A 16,931-nucleotide genomic window follows, 5' to 3' on the forward strand; every position below is an offset into this window, starting at 1 on the left:
ACAGTAAAAATTACTTTTTTTATGAGAAACCTATTTTTACTTATTTCTTTGCAGATTATTTATACCATAAAAACACCACTGATGGAAGACAGTTAAATTAACCTTTGACTTAAACTATTTTATCCATCAGCGTTACCCATTATTTGGTTTGAAGGTAGTTAAAACAGAACCATGTAGCTGAGAGCGCTCTCAGCCTTTGAAGGTTCATTTTGCTATTACAACAGAAGAATATGTTTACAGCAAGCACATGTGGTTTCCTTTACCAGCAAAGTGTTTACTTTTATTGACTGTGAAACTCCAGAGTCTCATATAACATGATCTCTGTGACTCTGCTGTACTCTGCGCTGTAACTAATTTACTGTCTCTTTTGGCACCCTTCTTGTTTATTCTGGCAAATGTTTCACCGTATTTCTCATCAATTTTCTGTGGTAAGTCAGGGACGAAGCATCCTATGAAGTATCCTATGTGTTAAACTTATCATAGCTTCTGTAGTCAGGTCAGCTGATAGACAACATGTAGCTGCATTCGATCGGCACGTCCACCTTTTCTCCGTCAGGGTGGAAGCACCAAATGCATCCTGGTGGAGCCTGTGAACACGACAGATGGATTCGTGTATGACATCACTGACCGAACGGCCTACCTCTGCGCCAAAAGCATCCTGCAGCAGATCAAAGAGGCCAGAGAGGAGAGCTGTCAGGGGTGAGTGACTGTAGTCTGCTGGGGATGAAACCGAGCTGAGGGATGCATTTTAATGAACTAATGAGTACCTGAGATGAGGGTATATACAGTATATAATGTGAAATATTAATGTTAATAGATATTTGTAGCAAACAAGACAACTTTGGTCTTATGTGCATATATCTACAGCAGCCTCTTAGGTGATGTTCTGGACATGGTGGGGAGGACAAACAGCACCTGTTTGACACTCCTCAGGTACGTGAGGAGGAGGTACAATCTGTGGCTCAGGAATACTTTTGTCATTTCCAGGAAGTGTCTGCAACAGAGGTCTACTTGGAGATATCCAACCTTTTCATGAAACTCATGTGTCATGCGATGCAGAACTGTAAGCACTGCACAGACCGCAGACGAGACAGTGGCTCCAGTCCACGGTCAAACTCATCAATAATATCTTTGGTAAAAGGCGGAAGTCTGTCTGATGGAGGAAATCAGTCATTACTAATGATAATGTTTGTAATTGAATACAATGACTGTCTGACTGGATACTCCAGGCTTTTTGTATTGGTCAGCTGAGCATTTCAAAACAGCAGTTTTACTGTTTCTCTTGACATTTTAATGTTCTTCTTAAAGAAGGACACTTTTTTTAAGCAAAGCTGCATTGACAGTTATTTTGTATATTCTCACAGAAACATTCGCACAAATAAATACTTCTGCAAAGTCTGTCGAATTACAGCAGGCAGCAAGCCTTTATTTCTTAATCCGGAGAAAACAGAGAAACTGCAGACTCCATAGTCTTGCAGACACACTTAAAATATGGTGTGCACTTAAATGTCATGCCAAGATTAAAGTTCAAACCGCCCAAATAAGAATTAGGGTTAAAGATTTACAGAGGCCCCCATCCACTGATCACTTTAAATTGCATGCAAATGGAACCATTTTAACCTAAATGGAGCTGGAGCCAAACTGAGTTAAAAGTGTTTTTCTCTATGTTTGCTGTTGTCCCACCCTGTTTGGAAAAGGAGCAGTGTAATAATGGAAAAAAGCAAAGAGCGATACATAAAAATTGGATAAAATTATGATGAAATCCAAACAAATAAATGATAAAAACAAAATTAGACAGAACTAAGTGAAACCCAAAGAGAAAAGAACATTCAGGCAGCAATAAAAATAAAATGCGGCTGCGGTTCTGAGTTCAGAGAAGAAATTGTTTACAAAGGCATCTAAATAGTGGGAATAAGTTGTGTAATAGTTCTGATGTAGAAGACGTGCTGTTCTGAATTTTCTTGCAAGTGCAGAAAAAAGGATCTTAGACCATAATTGCAGATAAAAGCTGTTGCTGGGCTGACATCATGCCAAACGACTGAGCACACGCTAATGACTGGCTGGGTTCACAGTATGTCTTGGTAAAACCTTTCACAGTGTAAGAAAAAGAAGTTTGTTGGAGTTTGCACCCAGATGCTTTAACCATGGGAATAAACTATGTGAACACATCACTTCTTCTTAACCTTTGATTTATAATTCATTTAGTTTTTCAAATAATAATTTAAAATCCCATTTTCTGTATATTTAACTCATAATCTGTGACCACAGCTGATAAAGTGCAAAACACTCCACACTCTCCAAGATTATGATTATCTTATTACTCCGATAGTCGTAGTTTAATTGCAGAATCAACACTAACTACTCAGACGAAGCCTCCAGTTTGTCCACTAGATGGAGACGAAGGACCAGTAAAAAATCCCGGCTGCTACAGGGAAGAACTGGTTCCCAATAAGAGAAATACTGTGCAAGTGGGAAATAAAAATCCTGCCATGGACACTTCATCTGTAAGTACGGCATGTTGGTCGACACACACGAGCCACCAGAGGCGCTGCAAGACCTTGAATAAGGAGAAGCCCTGTTCGTCCACGGGGTTTGTCCCTCTTCGCTCCCCTTAGGCACTCGCCGAGAAAGTTTTGTGTGAAAACCGACCTGTGGATGAAAATGATCTGTTCCGAGAGGTGAGAAACTTTTGTTGCATTTTCCAACAGCTGCTGCCACATTGTACGCAAGGTACAGTCGTATGTGCATCATTGTAGACGTGTTTTTTTAGTTTTACTCATTTGTGTGCTGCTAAGAGAAAACGTATGCGGCACATTCATGTTTCGTTGCCATGACGACGTGTGCCATGGCGAATGCTACCTTCCAGTTAAGCTAGTTAAAGTTACTGTCAGTCTTCTTGCTTTGTGCACTGTTTCATGTGTTAACAGGAGTCGCGATAACTTATTTTGTTGAAACGTTTTAAGATGATCAACGGCAGTTCAACAGTTCATCAACTAGCTCTATCCAGTATTGGAGTATCCCAGGCTTTTAAATTCATTAGTTAACTTAATAGCTTGCTTGTGTTGTTGAGTTAATAAGAATTACGCTAACGTAGCAGTCAGTGTATGAGGAAATTGAAAGCTCGTTATTTCAAATGAACCAGATGACTTAAGCTAATCAACAGTACAGACATATCTGGAACATGACAGAGCACGAATTTACCTTCACTGAACATACAGGTTAACTAACTAACCTAGTTAGTTTGAGTTAGTACTGGAGCAGTCGATGTCATAACTTTGCAACCAGCTATCAATCTTCTTACTGTAACACCCCGAGAGAAGTGCTAATTTTAAATTTGTGAGTCAGTTAAAACCTCAACGTTTGACATCATTTGTCATATTTTAAATCTGTTGTTGTCATAAAGGTTAGGTTGTCCTGCATCTTTTGTCCTAACTGGTTAAAAAACACATGGAGTGAAGAGCGTCAGCGATATCAGCTTTGCAGTGGGACAGTGAATGATTTATAACTGAGGTATGGACATCTGTGCACTCTGATAGGAACGAGTTTTCTGCGGGTTGTCATTGAAATGAATTTGATTTGTTCTTGTTTCTGCTATGGCCTACATTTTTCTAGATGTCTGCCCTCCCAGCTTCCCAAGGCTGAGCCCAGCAAGGGCAGAGATTAGCCTTAACCAGGATTAAACCAATGAGAAAATTTGAATTTGTTGGCCCTTATCTACTAGCAACATGTGGAGTGCTCTGAGCAAATGGCAGAATTTGATCTTTTGCTTCCCTTTGGCAAACCATGTTTTCTTGCCAATAGACACTTATCAAACATGACCATTGGAGACAGAAGGAATTCTTGGAGGGGCCTTTAAATGATTTGTTTATAGGGACACTACATGCATTACTTGTTTGAGTGTAGGAACAGCAACTTAAAGCACCTCCTTTTGTCAACCCTGCAGTCCATCAGCTGTCAGATATAGTATAATTTCACTGCTCTTTAGTAAGTCTGTTCTGTGCTGTAATGGCTTAATGTTGATGCGTTCTTGGTATATTACATTTAGACCACAAGCTTTGATAATCTTCTCTGCATAATATTAGGATTCACCTCATAACTTAGTAGACAGGCTCTATATTTGCATTCTAAACATGCAATTTCTTGCCTCATCAGGTAATGTAATTCCACGCTTCATTAGGACTGTGAAGTTTATCATTTGTCATCAAAGCCAAGCTGTCAATAAATGATTAAGTTTCACATGAGGAAAATGTAATATTTGGGCTCAAGCAAAACGGATAGCAGTTTACATTTTAATTGCAGTTAGTAAGATTCTGTTTTGGTTTGATTTTCAGGCTATGTTTTAGCAGCTTCCTGTTACAGCTAGAGGCACCATCATTAGAGAGCTGTTTAAGCCTAATTTATTCCACTATTTATTCCACTTATGCTGTTAAAGAAAGTAAACTTCTAAAGGCCCTGTATAGTAATTGAAATGTGTAATATCTTGATGGTCTGGTTGAGACTGAAAATTGGTGACTCTGTGGTTTCAGCAACATAAGCCATTTGTATCTGTGATTGGCTGCTGCTGAGTTTTGGTTTGCTGCCTTTGTCTTACTGTTCTAAATGGCGTTAGGGGTGCAAAAAAAAAAGAACATGATTTCCATCATTGATTACTTTGATGATTATTTTTGCAATGAATTGATTAACTGATTGGTCTGTAAAATGCCAGAAAATGTCATTTCCCACAGCCGAAGGTGATATCTTCACAGATCTTGTTTGGCCAGAGCAGCAGTCTCCATCTAAAAGCTGTTCAATTTACATTTAGAAAAGCAGAAAATCTTCACATTTGAATGTCTGAATGTAATTAATAATCCAAATTTAGTTTGTCCTGTTCAACAGTTTTATAGTGCATCGTGTAAAGAACACTGCAGCCTCTACGGGCCAGTGGCATTGTTACTGACAGTAAGGGTGGCAGAAAAAGTATACCTTGAGTTAATGTGAGACAAGCAGGTTTAAGGAAAGAAAAGTTACACAGGATCAAAGTCATCTTTTGTATGTCCATGCTCTCTTTGTTCCAAAGTGACATTGATTTTGTGTGCTTAGCTCTTAGACAGTATCTTCCACACTCCCTGTCATTAGGTACTACATATAAATATATATAATCACTCAGTAGTGTAAATAAACAGAAATTGCTGTCTGACAGATCAGATTGATGGAGAGATGAGGCAAGTATGGACTTGACTTGTGATGAACCGTCGGCTCTAATTACTTCCTGCTGAAAATGGAGATGAGGCAAACTCAGTGTAAATGGTGGAACACAGCCTGTGTGTCCTTGGCGATGGAGTGTGTACTGATGTTTGCTCATCTTTCAGCGTGTCTGTGTGTGAACAAACAACATTACATTTTGATGTTGTTTAATTTGTGCTGTCTACTACTCTTTAGTCATTATTTGACCTAGTTAATAATTATTCTTGGGTCAATCCTCCATATAAGTAGACACGGGCTATAGGTGTGACTTAATCAAGTCAAAAAAAGGAGGATAAGCAGACGTGACTCTGTCTTTGAAGGGTGCTTTGAACTTTCACGTTAGTGCTACTGATGTGCATGTACCTGGACAGAGATTTTAGCCTTAATAGAAGGCTTTTTTGGTGCATGGGTGGCCCACCATTACCCACCAGTGCTGAGAGGTTTAAATCCTAATTGTATTTCCATCAATTTGGTCGTGCAACAAACACAATTGGCCATGTTTGCAAGTTGCAAGCCAGGAAAACATCATGTCCTTGTCACTGCATTTGTGATTCTTGAGTGTTGTTTGTGTCTACTCCAACAAGGAGTGGTGGGACTTGGGAGAGATAGCAGGAAACTCCTGCCTGTTATAGTCTGCCCTCTTGGTTAAGTTTCTCACAGGTGGATAAAAAGAATTGGAAATTTTAACTTGACAGTAGGTGGATAGGTACTGTGTATATCTATGTTGATCAAGGTTCACATGCAATAATTCTTTATGTGCATTCGGGCCCCAGTCTGATCATTTTGGGGCTAATTTTCCACCTCCTGCCCTTCCAGTCCTTGGTTTGGATTTGTGGTCGGGTGCAAGCTGCTGTGTTTTATTATGAAGTTAAAAAACATGTGTTTTGACCTGTAGTTTGACATGTCATTTTAGAAACACAGGTCTAGAAATTGCAAATAGATAATCGCAGGCTTAAAACAATTCAAGACCTGTGTCTGCTAGTGACCCCTTTTAAGGTCAGACTTCTCATCCTTACCTCTACCTGATATCTCATTTCCTTTGCATCTGCGATCTGGGGCTAAGGACCAGGCACCCCTGTCTTTGAGACACCTGAGGTGTCTCTCCTCCAGTCACTTGAAGTCCCCAGTGATACACTCATCACATCCCTCTGTCTTCCACAAATGAGCTATGATTGAGGTGATTGGAATTTCCAGAGGCTGTCACAATCGTTTTGATTGGAAAATAGACAGGAGATAATGGGAGAGACAGGCCTGTTATGAGAGCCCTGTCAGGGCTAAAATAATGCGTCAGAGTGAAGAGGTTAAAGACGCCGCTTCCTTGTTAATAATTAATTGCTGTGCATGTGGTGGATCCACTTCATCGCTCCCAGTCATCACTTGATAACTGCTTTACATTTAATTTGGCTTTAGAGACTGTTTTTCAAGCTGGGTAAATTTTGCTCAAAGTTAATATGGGTTCAGACAGAGACAGCAGTTTGGAATTAGACTAGGGGAAGTAAAGATTCAACAGCTCTGTCCACTACTTTTTGAACTGCTTGAATTAATATGAAATACGTTAAAAATAATGTTTTCAATACTAGTAAAATGAGCTCCAATTAAAAAGCTTCGAACTGCTTTTTGAAACGAGCAGTGATGACTGCACATGTTGGAGAATATTTGTGTTTTTTACTCAGAGTGATATTATTTAAATTGGAACCAATACTTTGTTTGGTATGCTGAGTGATCTGGAAAAACATTATCCTATATCCTCCAGTTATTTGATTAGCCAAAGAAATGCAGTTATTGTCAAACTAGAATTTCCTTTGTCATGGACAGCCCTATCACCCTATGGCTTGGCAAGGAATTTCAGAGAGATAATTATGACTGCCCTCTCCTTCCTTCTCTAGATGACACAAGCAGATGTTGGTGTATTAGGCATGAACATGGTGTCCCCGCGGACCAGCAGGGACACACTTGAGAGGAATGTGCCTTTAATACGCCTGGATGATGATGCTGACCTGAGGGTATGGAGAGCTTCTATACATGATGCCACTATAGTCCTGTGTTGTGCTTATGGGGCCACCACTGAAGAAGTTCCACACACTCACTGGTGACCTCCATAGTGCACTCTGTCTTCAGTAGAAGAGGATCAAACTTCACTTTGCTGCTGTATAGCCCCTTCATTGGGGAATTTGACTGCTCCCTTTGCCAAATCCAAAGCAGCCAGTGCTCAGCCTTGCATGCACACAGATAATGATCAAGTTAATTAGACCTGAGATTGAACGAACTGCAGCAGCAACTTAATCATTTGTAACTTGATTAGAAATACTATATTCTGCCCCTCTGGAGACCTGAAAACTTTCAGTTTTTTCAGAGATCTTGAAATTAGGATGTACTTGAGAATTCAGGTCTTGAGCTAAGACATAATGTCTTTGTAATCCAAAACAGTGAAATGATCCTGAATTCTTCAACACAAGCTCAGGGGAAATCCTCTGCTGTCTGTGACTGACAGTGAGCAGGTGTACATTCAAAATGTATTAATGCTTTCTTTCTTATGCCCATAGAAAATATATAAATTTGGAAGGAAATTGGGTCAAGGTAGCTTCGGAGTTGTTTATGAAGCTACCCACATTGAGACACAGACAAAGTGGGCTATTAAGGAGGTTTGCAGACCAGCGGTGAGTGCATAACCCTAACCCTCTGGGAAGCCTTTTTTTTATGTGCTGTACTAATAACATAGTTTAAAGTGTGGAGAGAAACAAATGGCCATGGCCACACTGAAACTCCATCAGCTGAGATTTGACTTTCTGTCACTTCAGGCAGGTAGTTCGAAAGTCAAGATGCTGGGGCACGAAATAAACATTCTCAGACAAGTGAATCACGCTCACATAATACATCTCCAGGAAGTCTACGACACGGCTAAGGTGAGCATTGCTGTCAAAGCAAGCCTAATTAAGAGAGTGGGTTACGTGTATTGCATGTGACATATTATAATCTCCCATTACTGTGTGTCTGCATAAATATTACTGATAAGCACACGCAAATTGACTGTATGGGGAGCTGCATTTTCTCTGCTTCTGCTCTCTAGATGACTTGTTTGGTTACTGAGCTGTGTACTGGAGGTGAACTGAAGCAGCTGCTGCAGCGCAAAAAGTTCTTTACAGAGGATGAAACGAGGCATATCATCTCGAGCTTAGCTGACGCTGTTGTCTACCTTCACAAAAGAGGTAAGAGGTTCTACAGATTGACATTTTGATAGTATTAGAAATCATCTTGACACTAGCTGGAAATCTAGGTTTTGAGTGTGTAGAAATGTACATGTGGTGTGTTCACTGAAAGCACTGACGGGTGTGACACCCAGGCGTGGTTACTGCTTCAACAGACATGAAACTTACAACCCGAAGACAAGTGAAACAATGCTGTTCATCTTGTTAAATTGCATATATCATATATTATGGGACAAATATTATAGGATCTCGTTTTATTCTACGGTATTTTATCTTTTGAAATTATGTACACAGATGGAATTAGAAAACACTTATGGTTCAGGCTGTGTTTTGAATGAAGTGTGCTTCAGTTAAGTTATAATAGAGCCATTATTATTCTCAAATTATGTTGCCCTCAATGATGTGATGTACTTTGCCATCACAACTTTCAGTCATTATAGAAATATGGCTCACTGGGATAAAACTGCAATCATAAACAACTTTCAGGGGAAAAAAACATAATAAACATTTTAATGAAATCTATGTGTTTTATTTGGAAATCCTGTTTCCTCTTTAATAGTGAAATCTGTGGTTAGAGGTAATTTAGGACATTGCCTGGTAATGAAGCATCATTACATGTGGCTAATGAGTAATTTACAACAAGCTAGGGAGCAATACTGATTAATAGGTGTGCTTTCACATGGAAAGTCCCTCTGTGCTGGTTTTCCTGACCTCTATAGAGACCAGTGATGCTAATGAGGTAGCCAGAACAGTTTTTGTTAAATGACCAATTATGAAAGTCCCTCATCTTAAATTTGTTGGGGTTTTCTCAGATTATCAAATCTTTTTGCTGTCCTTGTCAACCTCAGATGCTTCAGCTATTAGTCTTAGCTGTATTTAGGCTCAGCTGTGCTTTCAGCTTTAATGCTAACACATGCTGGTGACAACATGATACACTGTGCTTGTACATGTAACTATTAAACTGCAGATCCCATTATGAGTGAAGAATACTGAAGCATAATGCACCAAAAATGATGTTTGAATTGTTAATGATGATGGTATTTCCTCTCATTTCTGTACTTCATTATGTAACGCAAAGAAATGCAAAAATAACAAGTGTGTAATAATAATAATATTATTATTAATATAATAACAAGTGTATTTTAAATGGGTAATTGTTATTTACAGTACGTGTAATTATTAAATAGACATTTCCGGATATTAATTTGAGAGTTCAGCTAACAGAAAGCAGTTGAAAAAACAGGGATTATTAAATGAATAATAATGCAGTAATAATATTAAATATCTTAAATGGATGAAGGAGAAAAGAACATTTTCATGTGTTTAGTTTGTTCACACCAGTTGGTCTAACTTACCTTTCACACACCATCAACACTGTTGTGTTTTATAATTGCTTGCTTCAAACAGTGCAGTGAAAAGGACTGCCCGGGGCAATTGTATTTTTCCTCTTGCCTTCTCTCACTCCACCAAGTTTTGTTAACAAGGCCCTTCAGCCTGCCTTACTGTAAGCGGGGTAAACAGCTGTGTTAGTGTGTGCAAAGCAGTTTATCTGGTGACTGACATCAGCGAATCATGATGCATTTAACTCTGATCACAGGCTTTATTTATTTTCTTCACTACTCCCACTCTGGCTCCAAATTTTGTCCTATTATTTAAGACAGGAAGACAAAATATGTTGAAAACAAAAACCACCTGCATTTTCAGCAGATATTTTGGTGAATTTTCAAAATATGGGCATGTTCAACTGGCTTATTCCATGAACCTGCTTTGTTAACGGAGTCTTCATTTATTCCTGTGGGGACATTTGTCCTCTGCTTAACAACTATTTAGGAGCAGTGGGAGGCTGTAGCGCAGTACTGGAAGACCAGCTCCTGTTCTAGCTCCTTAATTAAGGCCAATGAGTATTGCCTTTTTTCAAGGCACCTTGAGCCTTATTGGATTGGTTTGTATTGCATTCTATAGATTAAACTTAGAATAAACTACAAGTTTGTTGTCATTACATTCATGAAGAACACACAGTTTATTTATTTATTTTTTACATTGAATTGTGTGTGAGAAAACAAGACAGACAAGACAAACTCTGAGTCTTATGAAGTTGAAAGTTGTTCGTCAAGCAAACAAAAAGCAGCATTAGCATTTTAGAGTCGTGTTTCTGAATATATCTAGTACTCGCTCTCTGTTAAGCTTTGTGTTAATCTCCACCGACTTGGAACACCAAATATCTGGCTCCTTATCTTCTTAATGTTCAGTAGCTAGTTGATAACTGTGTCTGCAGTTTGCCGCTTAGTTTGCAGTGGGTTTATAGCTTTTCTTTTGCTCAAAACAGCTGCCGGGGTTGAAAACAAGGCAGATGAGAGTGGTCACAGTGAATCAAATAGTAAAACCACAGGAGATAAAATCAAAATACTGTAATGATTCTGAGAGGTTTTATCAATATGAGCAACCCCCTTTTTAGCTATTTGACCCATTGTTAACATACAAATACTGATGAATGAATATTGTACAAATGAATACAACTAATCCTGTAAACTGTACATCCAGGTTAAAGTGGTATTCAAACCCCTTATGTCCGTGTAAATGTTTTCCTCCTCACATGTTACAGACATAGTGCACCGAGACTTAAAGCTTGAGAACATTCTTGTGAAAAATTCTCTGGATGAGGATGAAGATGGCAGGATTAATATCAAGGTAAGATGGTGACACAAAGCGTGAAATGTTCCATCACCGCTTCTTATCCATTCTCCGAGTCCAAGCCTCTGATGGGCACTTTTTCCTCACCTGCCATCTCTATATTTAGTAAAGGGTTTAAATACTACCTCATTACGACAGACTCCCTGTGGTCTTCTTTTATAGTACACCTTAACAAAGAGAGACTCAACTGTATCTTTAACCAAATTACCAGCTGAGCACAGCGTGTTGCGTACATTGACAAGGAGCCAGCCAAAGCAAGTGCCTGGTGTGCAAGCTAACACAAGTTTAGCCCACCGCACAAACATCCCTGTTTTTCCCTGTTTTCCTCTTTTCTGTCTGATGCACACATACAGTACACAAACACCCACATACTGTACATGTCAGTTGTCATGGCACAGCATAAATGCCTTACATTTCTCAGATTTTTTTTTTCTTTTATAATAAGGTGACATGCCTTTGCAAACACGAAGACACAAACGGTCTTAACAGCTACGTTACTATTCATGTATATCGTCAACCATCGTTGTTTGTGTTTGAGCTCTTGCCTTGTTTTTCTGACAAAAGCACCTTTAACAAAGACTTTAATATGGGTTTTGTATTTGCATCACCTTTTTCTGCTATTGTCTACCCAGGTGACAGACTTTGGATTGTCGGTGCAGACAGGTGGTGTAGGGATTGAGAACATAATGACGGAGGCCTGTGGAACTCTTATCTATATGGGTATGACACCTGTATCACCTCCAGCATGCTAGTGTACCACACAGATGACCAAAGTTTGAGTGGTGGACCAGCATGCTTTGCCATCTGCCACAGTATCTTTTCAGTTCTACCACTTGGGGATGCTAAAGTTGGACATGTTTAAATTTTACACAGTGGTTTCCAGTTTGTAAGCAGTAAGTGTAATTCTATTTTTGCATGTGGATGTATCATGTTTTTATGAGCTGGTAATACAAATGTGCATCATGCGTGGAAGCTCCAATATGACTTCCCTATTCCAACGATAGACAATCGGTGTAGGTGACATGCCAGAACATGTAGCAGTGTGCAGGCAAAGGCAGGGACAAAGAAGACTACTAGCCAATGTTAATATGGATATAACTAATGCAGATTTCAAAGTGTTTAAAAACTGGCTTTGTGAAAGTGTCATGGGAATGGAAATACATTCAACACCTCAATGATACACTCAGAGCGTTTGATGAGGAACACTGAATCGGGAATTTGGGAACTGCATGCTGTTGTTGCACAACATTTTTTAAATTTTGGAGAAAACCTCGCATTGTTTCTGCTTGCAGTCCTCTTTGTCTCCTCCTCTACATTTGTTGGTGCTTGGCTGCCTTTTATGGCTCATTACTGCCACCAGCTGTGGACATGCATTACTGCCCTGTGTATCACATGGCTCCTGCGCTCGAGGTGAATGCGCTGATAAGACGATGAAACGTTGCTCAGTAGCACCAGTAGTAGTCAAAAACTAAGTTTAACTTTAACAGACAAAGACAGCCTTACATTTGTGCATGCGTGTTAATTTCAGCACCTGAAATGATGAGCGGTCGTGGTTACAGCCAGTGGTGTGATGTGTGGAGCATAGGAATCATTATGTATATGTTGTAAGTAGACATACACGTGCTATGTATACATATACACACACATGCATATATACTGTGAATACATGTGTCTGTGTTGTCTGTCCCTGCAGGCTGTGTGGGGAGTCTCCGTTTGTGTCGAAAACAAAGGCAAAACTACTGAAGGAGATTATGAACAAAGAAATCAAATTTACTCAAACCATCTGGGCCACAGTCAGTGATGCAGGTGACAGAATAATAAATAGAAGGAGAAATTATTTGTGATATGGAGTTCCTGTTTTTTCACTGCATGCATGCAGTTTTACTGTTCAGATTGTCACTAACAAACTCACTGATTGGCTTGAGTCTGTCTCAACAGCAAAAAATGTATTGACTTGCCTTCTGAAGGTGGACCCTGCCTACCGCATGTCCGCTAATCAGCTACTAGAAAACCCCTGGATCACAGTAAGTCATTGATTGTCTCAGCTGCATTCATAAACTTTACTGAATGAGTCGCACGAGGAGCTCTTATGGAGTGCTTTGTCCAACAGGGTGACACTAATGTGCCTGCTATACCGTCCAATGTGCTGGAGATGATGCGTCACCACCTGGAACAGGAAGAGGGTACGATAATGATGAAGATTTACTTCATCTCAATTTATACTTATTTATTAACAACACTGTGCAAGCGATAAGATGTTCTGGCATATGAAAATAATGAATGAAATGGAGGCAAAACAATTGTCAGTTAACATGAACCAAAGATGAGAACCAGAGATGAACCGAAGTGAGGTTTTCTTGAAGTTAATGCTGTATAAAACCGTCCACAATAGGAATACAGGCTCTGGAGAACTTGTCCCTTGCCTCCTCTGAGGACACACTGGACCCATCCCTGGTCCCTGATGCAGTTTCAACGGAAACAACCAGCAACCATAGGAACCACACAAGGCTCAGTCCTGAGAGCGACAGCAGCTCCTGCACACTCGCATCCACCAAGTCGGTACTGTCTGTTTTACCACAGCTGCTCTACAACAAGCTGACCTCACCTGCCCATGTGTTTTCTTACTCAGCTCTCTAAATCCATATGGCTAAATAATTTAAAAGATGTCAAGCCTCTACTTACCTTTTTAAGCACCGTCAGATCTGCTTACACATCACATACCTCATGTGGTAATTAAGTCCCACATTGAGACGATAACTCAACCTACAGCAAACATGTTTTTACAAAGTTGTTGAAGTTTTTGGGCATTATTCATTATGGTTATGATCATATTTGTTCATAGTTTTGCGGTTAGATAATTTAAACTCATACAAAATATTCACAATATGCTGCTCATTCTGTGTTCTTGTTAATGAATCAGGTTTTGATTGTAAATATCTTTCTTGTCAAGTTGCAGGTTAAGGCCAAAACAAAGCAAAACAAAACAAACCTGAATTGTCTGTTAAAGTAAATTACCACTCTATCGGTCAGCCATTATCTATTTTGTATGGTCTTGGAATCCAGGTATTGATCTCTCATCTTTCTTTCTGTTATCCTTGGATCTGGGAATAAGACTAAAGAGAGCGGTGGCAGCCTGCAGAGGGACATTCCAGGGCTGCCTCAACCCACCACTACACAGGTTTGTTGAGCCTCCTACAACTCGATCTTTGCAGTTCAGCTTCAAGATATTATTTCATGTATAGGTTTTAATTGTGTTTCCAGAAGTACTTGACATATTTTGTACTTTTTGATTTGACAGATTTTGATCAAAATGTTTAAACTACAAACATCTACTGCTGCGCATTTTGGATTTTAAACACAAGCTTTCTTAAAATACGGCCTCACTGCCTTCATATACTGCCTTTCACATTCATTCACCACTAGATGGTGCCAGATTTACCTGTTACAGAAGATGCTAATAAAGGTGTAGCCATGCAGCTGTTTTCAAATGAATGTACTTGTTAATTCTGTTATGTAAGATGAATATGAATCTTATCCCTGCAGCCTCATGCTGGTGTGAAACCCTCCACACAGCCGAGTGCAAAGCAGCGCGGGCCTCGGGACAAGAGGAGCATCAGTACAGGACAGAAACCAGCCTCTGACATCAGTAGGGTGGGCAACCAGAGACCCTCTACCTCCAGTAAAAGTAGGACTGGCCCCCGTAAACCACCAGCCGGCTCTAAGACCCACACGCCTTCAGAATACAACTAAGAAAATGAGGCATAGCACTGGACGGAACACACAGGTGGGTGGGCAGAAGAGAGTGAGCATACAAGACAGAAATCTAAACTAGAGGTGGACTTTATTTGATATACACTTAATTTAATAGAATTCTTGTAATTCTGTGATTTATGATGTGAATGAAGGACTGTGAATGGTGCAGCCTTTACAGTGATGAGTAGAGACTACGCAGTGGCAGCAGTGTCAAACACATGGACCTCATATGCCGGCGTGAAAATACAAGAAGTCCACTGCAGCTGAGGGTCCAGCCTCAGCTCTGCCTTGTGCCAAAGGAAAGGGTCTCCGGTCTGAGGCCCCCCCTCCCCCAAACCTGCTGGACAAATGCTTACTGTCACACAGCCAACTGTTTGATATTATAGGTGACATCTGACGGAAGGCCTTTATTGTTAAGCAGTGACCGAAAGTTCCTTAATAAGACTGTTAGGAATTGACTTACTACCTAGCAGCATGTCTTCTCATTGGTAAGGTCATCTCTTTATTTCTACATACTGTGAATGTATTTCCTTCTCCTATAGAAAGCAGTCGTCACTTGAAAATAATTAAATCTCTGATGTAAAAAGTGAATGTTAATTTATTACATTAGGAAGAATTAATTCTTGGGTAGAGTTCAAGATGAATGTAATGATCTGCTCAGAGAATATTTTCAACATCCTGGCAAAGTTGTAAAATGAAATGTAGAAGTTGATTCCCACGAAATCCCATGAAATCAGCATTTTTCAGAAATAGGTGAGTGCAACCTGAAGCTGTCTTTAAATCAGTAATTGTAATATGTATATATTTACTTAAAATGTGCCAAAAAAACACAGAACAATTGCACAATCATTTTGCACATTTTCAATAAACCAACACCATATTCTGTATTGTTTTATAATTACATGCTAAACTGCAGAGAACACTCATGAAGAGTATATTCGTGGACATCATTTCACAACACCAAAGTTAGCATTTGGGATTTTCTTTTTTCCGTTCTGACCTCTCAATTCCAAAACGCCCTATATGCAGTGACTGCACCCACTCAGTGTCAAAACAGAAAGACTGTCATACAGGCTGGTTACGCTCCATCTGAATGCAGAGGATTGGGACCGAGGGCAGCCACGGGTCTAATCTCGTTTGGAGGCCATTGAAAGCAGTAGGAGCTACTTTGAGGGCACTGCCATTCAAGCACAGGTTTTTCCGCTGTAGAGAGAATAATCCCCAGCATAGATACAACATTAAAGTAGCCAAGCATAACACACAGAGGCTGAATTTCAAATCCACCCATTTGCATCCTGAAGTGAATGAGTGCCAACAATGGGGCTCTGTGTTTTAGTGTGTATGCGTAAATGTAGTGTGTATTTGTTGAAGGTATTTCTACATTTCAGGCAAGAGGTAATTGTCTTAAAAGAGTGGACACAATATGTTAACCTTTAACAGATTCTGTCCAGGTGGACATGCTGATCTTTGGTGACATTTCTTAATCTAGAGAGTAGATGCAGAACAGTGTCTTTTGTTTGATATATTTGAATACAGTTGATGAGAATGAACAAATGACATGTGAATTTCGTTTGATTCAAGCTGCGTGCCAAAAAGACTGCATCATTGCTGGTGTACCGTATGCATTTGGTTTACTCGGACTGATATAAACAGCAGATGGAGCTGTAGTAAGTTGCTGAATTCATTTCCTGGAGTTAATCTGACAGGAGAGAGCTATCCCTAAAGCTTACTACCTAGTTTTGTGCATGAGGATGTGTAATTAGAATTGATTGCCTGAGTCACTGCCCATTAAAACTGTGATGTCCATGTAATGTGTCACTAATTAATATGTTGCATGGTTATGTCTTGGTGTATTCAAACAAAGTAAATGGTTAAGACGTGATTCTTTTTGGGTGCCGTCTTATTCACAAAATGAGATTTTGTAGGTAGATAATTTGAGAAATAAACAAAAACAGACAGCAGTCGTTGGTCTAGTTAGTTACACCTCTTTTCCCTTCAGACGCCATGCTGGAAGGCTGTTTACACAACCTCTTGTTTGGCTCATTTTTGTCAGAAGAG

General features: G+C 39.7%; 1 protein-coding gene across 3 annotated transcripts; it reads left to right on the forward strand.

Annotated features, from left to right (window-relative positions):
- The first annotated feature begins 751 nt into the window (after positions 1 to 751).
- On the forward strand, positions 752 to 16,679 carry stk33 (serine/threonine kinase 33). Of its 3 annotated transcripts, none has more exons than XM_076728800.1 (14): positions 752 to 2,678; positions 7,110 to 7,226; positions 7,767 to 7,880; positions 8,022 to 8,126; positions 8,291 to 8,429; positions 11,032 to 11,117; positions 11,753 to 11,840; positions 12,649 to 12,724; positions 12,814 to 12,926; positions 13,059 to 13,144; positions 13,231 to 13,303; positions 13,513 to 13,679; positions 14,233 to 14,298; positions 14,664 to 16,679. In XM_076728800.1, exons 2-14 carry the CDS (start codon positions 7,110 to 7,112, stop codon positions 14,868 to 14,870), a joined length of 1,437 nt encoding a protein of 478 aa, XP_076584915.1. In that variant the 5' UTR covers positions 752 to 2,678; the 3' UTR covers positions 14,871 to 16,679. The 3 variants fall into 3 exon arrangements, with proteins under 3 accessions (XP_076584915.1, XP_076584898.1, XP_076584907.1); XM_076728783.1 differs by lacking the exon at positions 752 to 2,678 and adding an exon at positions 6,209 to 6,400; XM_076728792.1 differs by lacking the exon at positions 752 to 2,678 and having other exon boundaries at positions 6,209 to 7,226.
- The last annotated feature ends 252 nt before the right edge of the window (positions 16,680 to 16,931 follow it).

This window comes from Chaetodon auriga, chromosome 1 (genome assembly GCF_051107435.1).
Source record: "Chaetodon auriga isolate fChaAug3 chromosome 1, fChaAug3.hap1, whole genome shotgun sequence".
Classification (NCBI taxonomy): Eukaryota; Metazoa; Chordata; class Actinopteri; order Chaetodontiformes; family Chaetodontidae; genus Chaetodon; species Chaetodon auriga.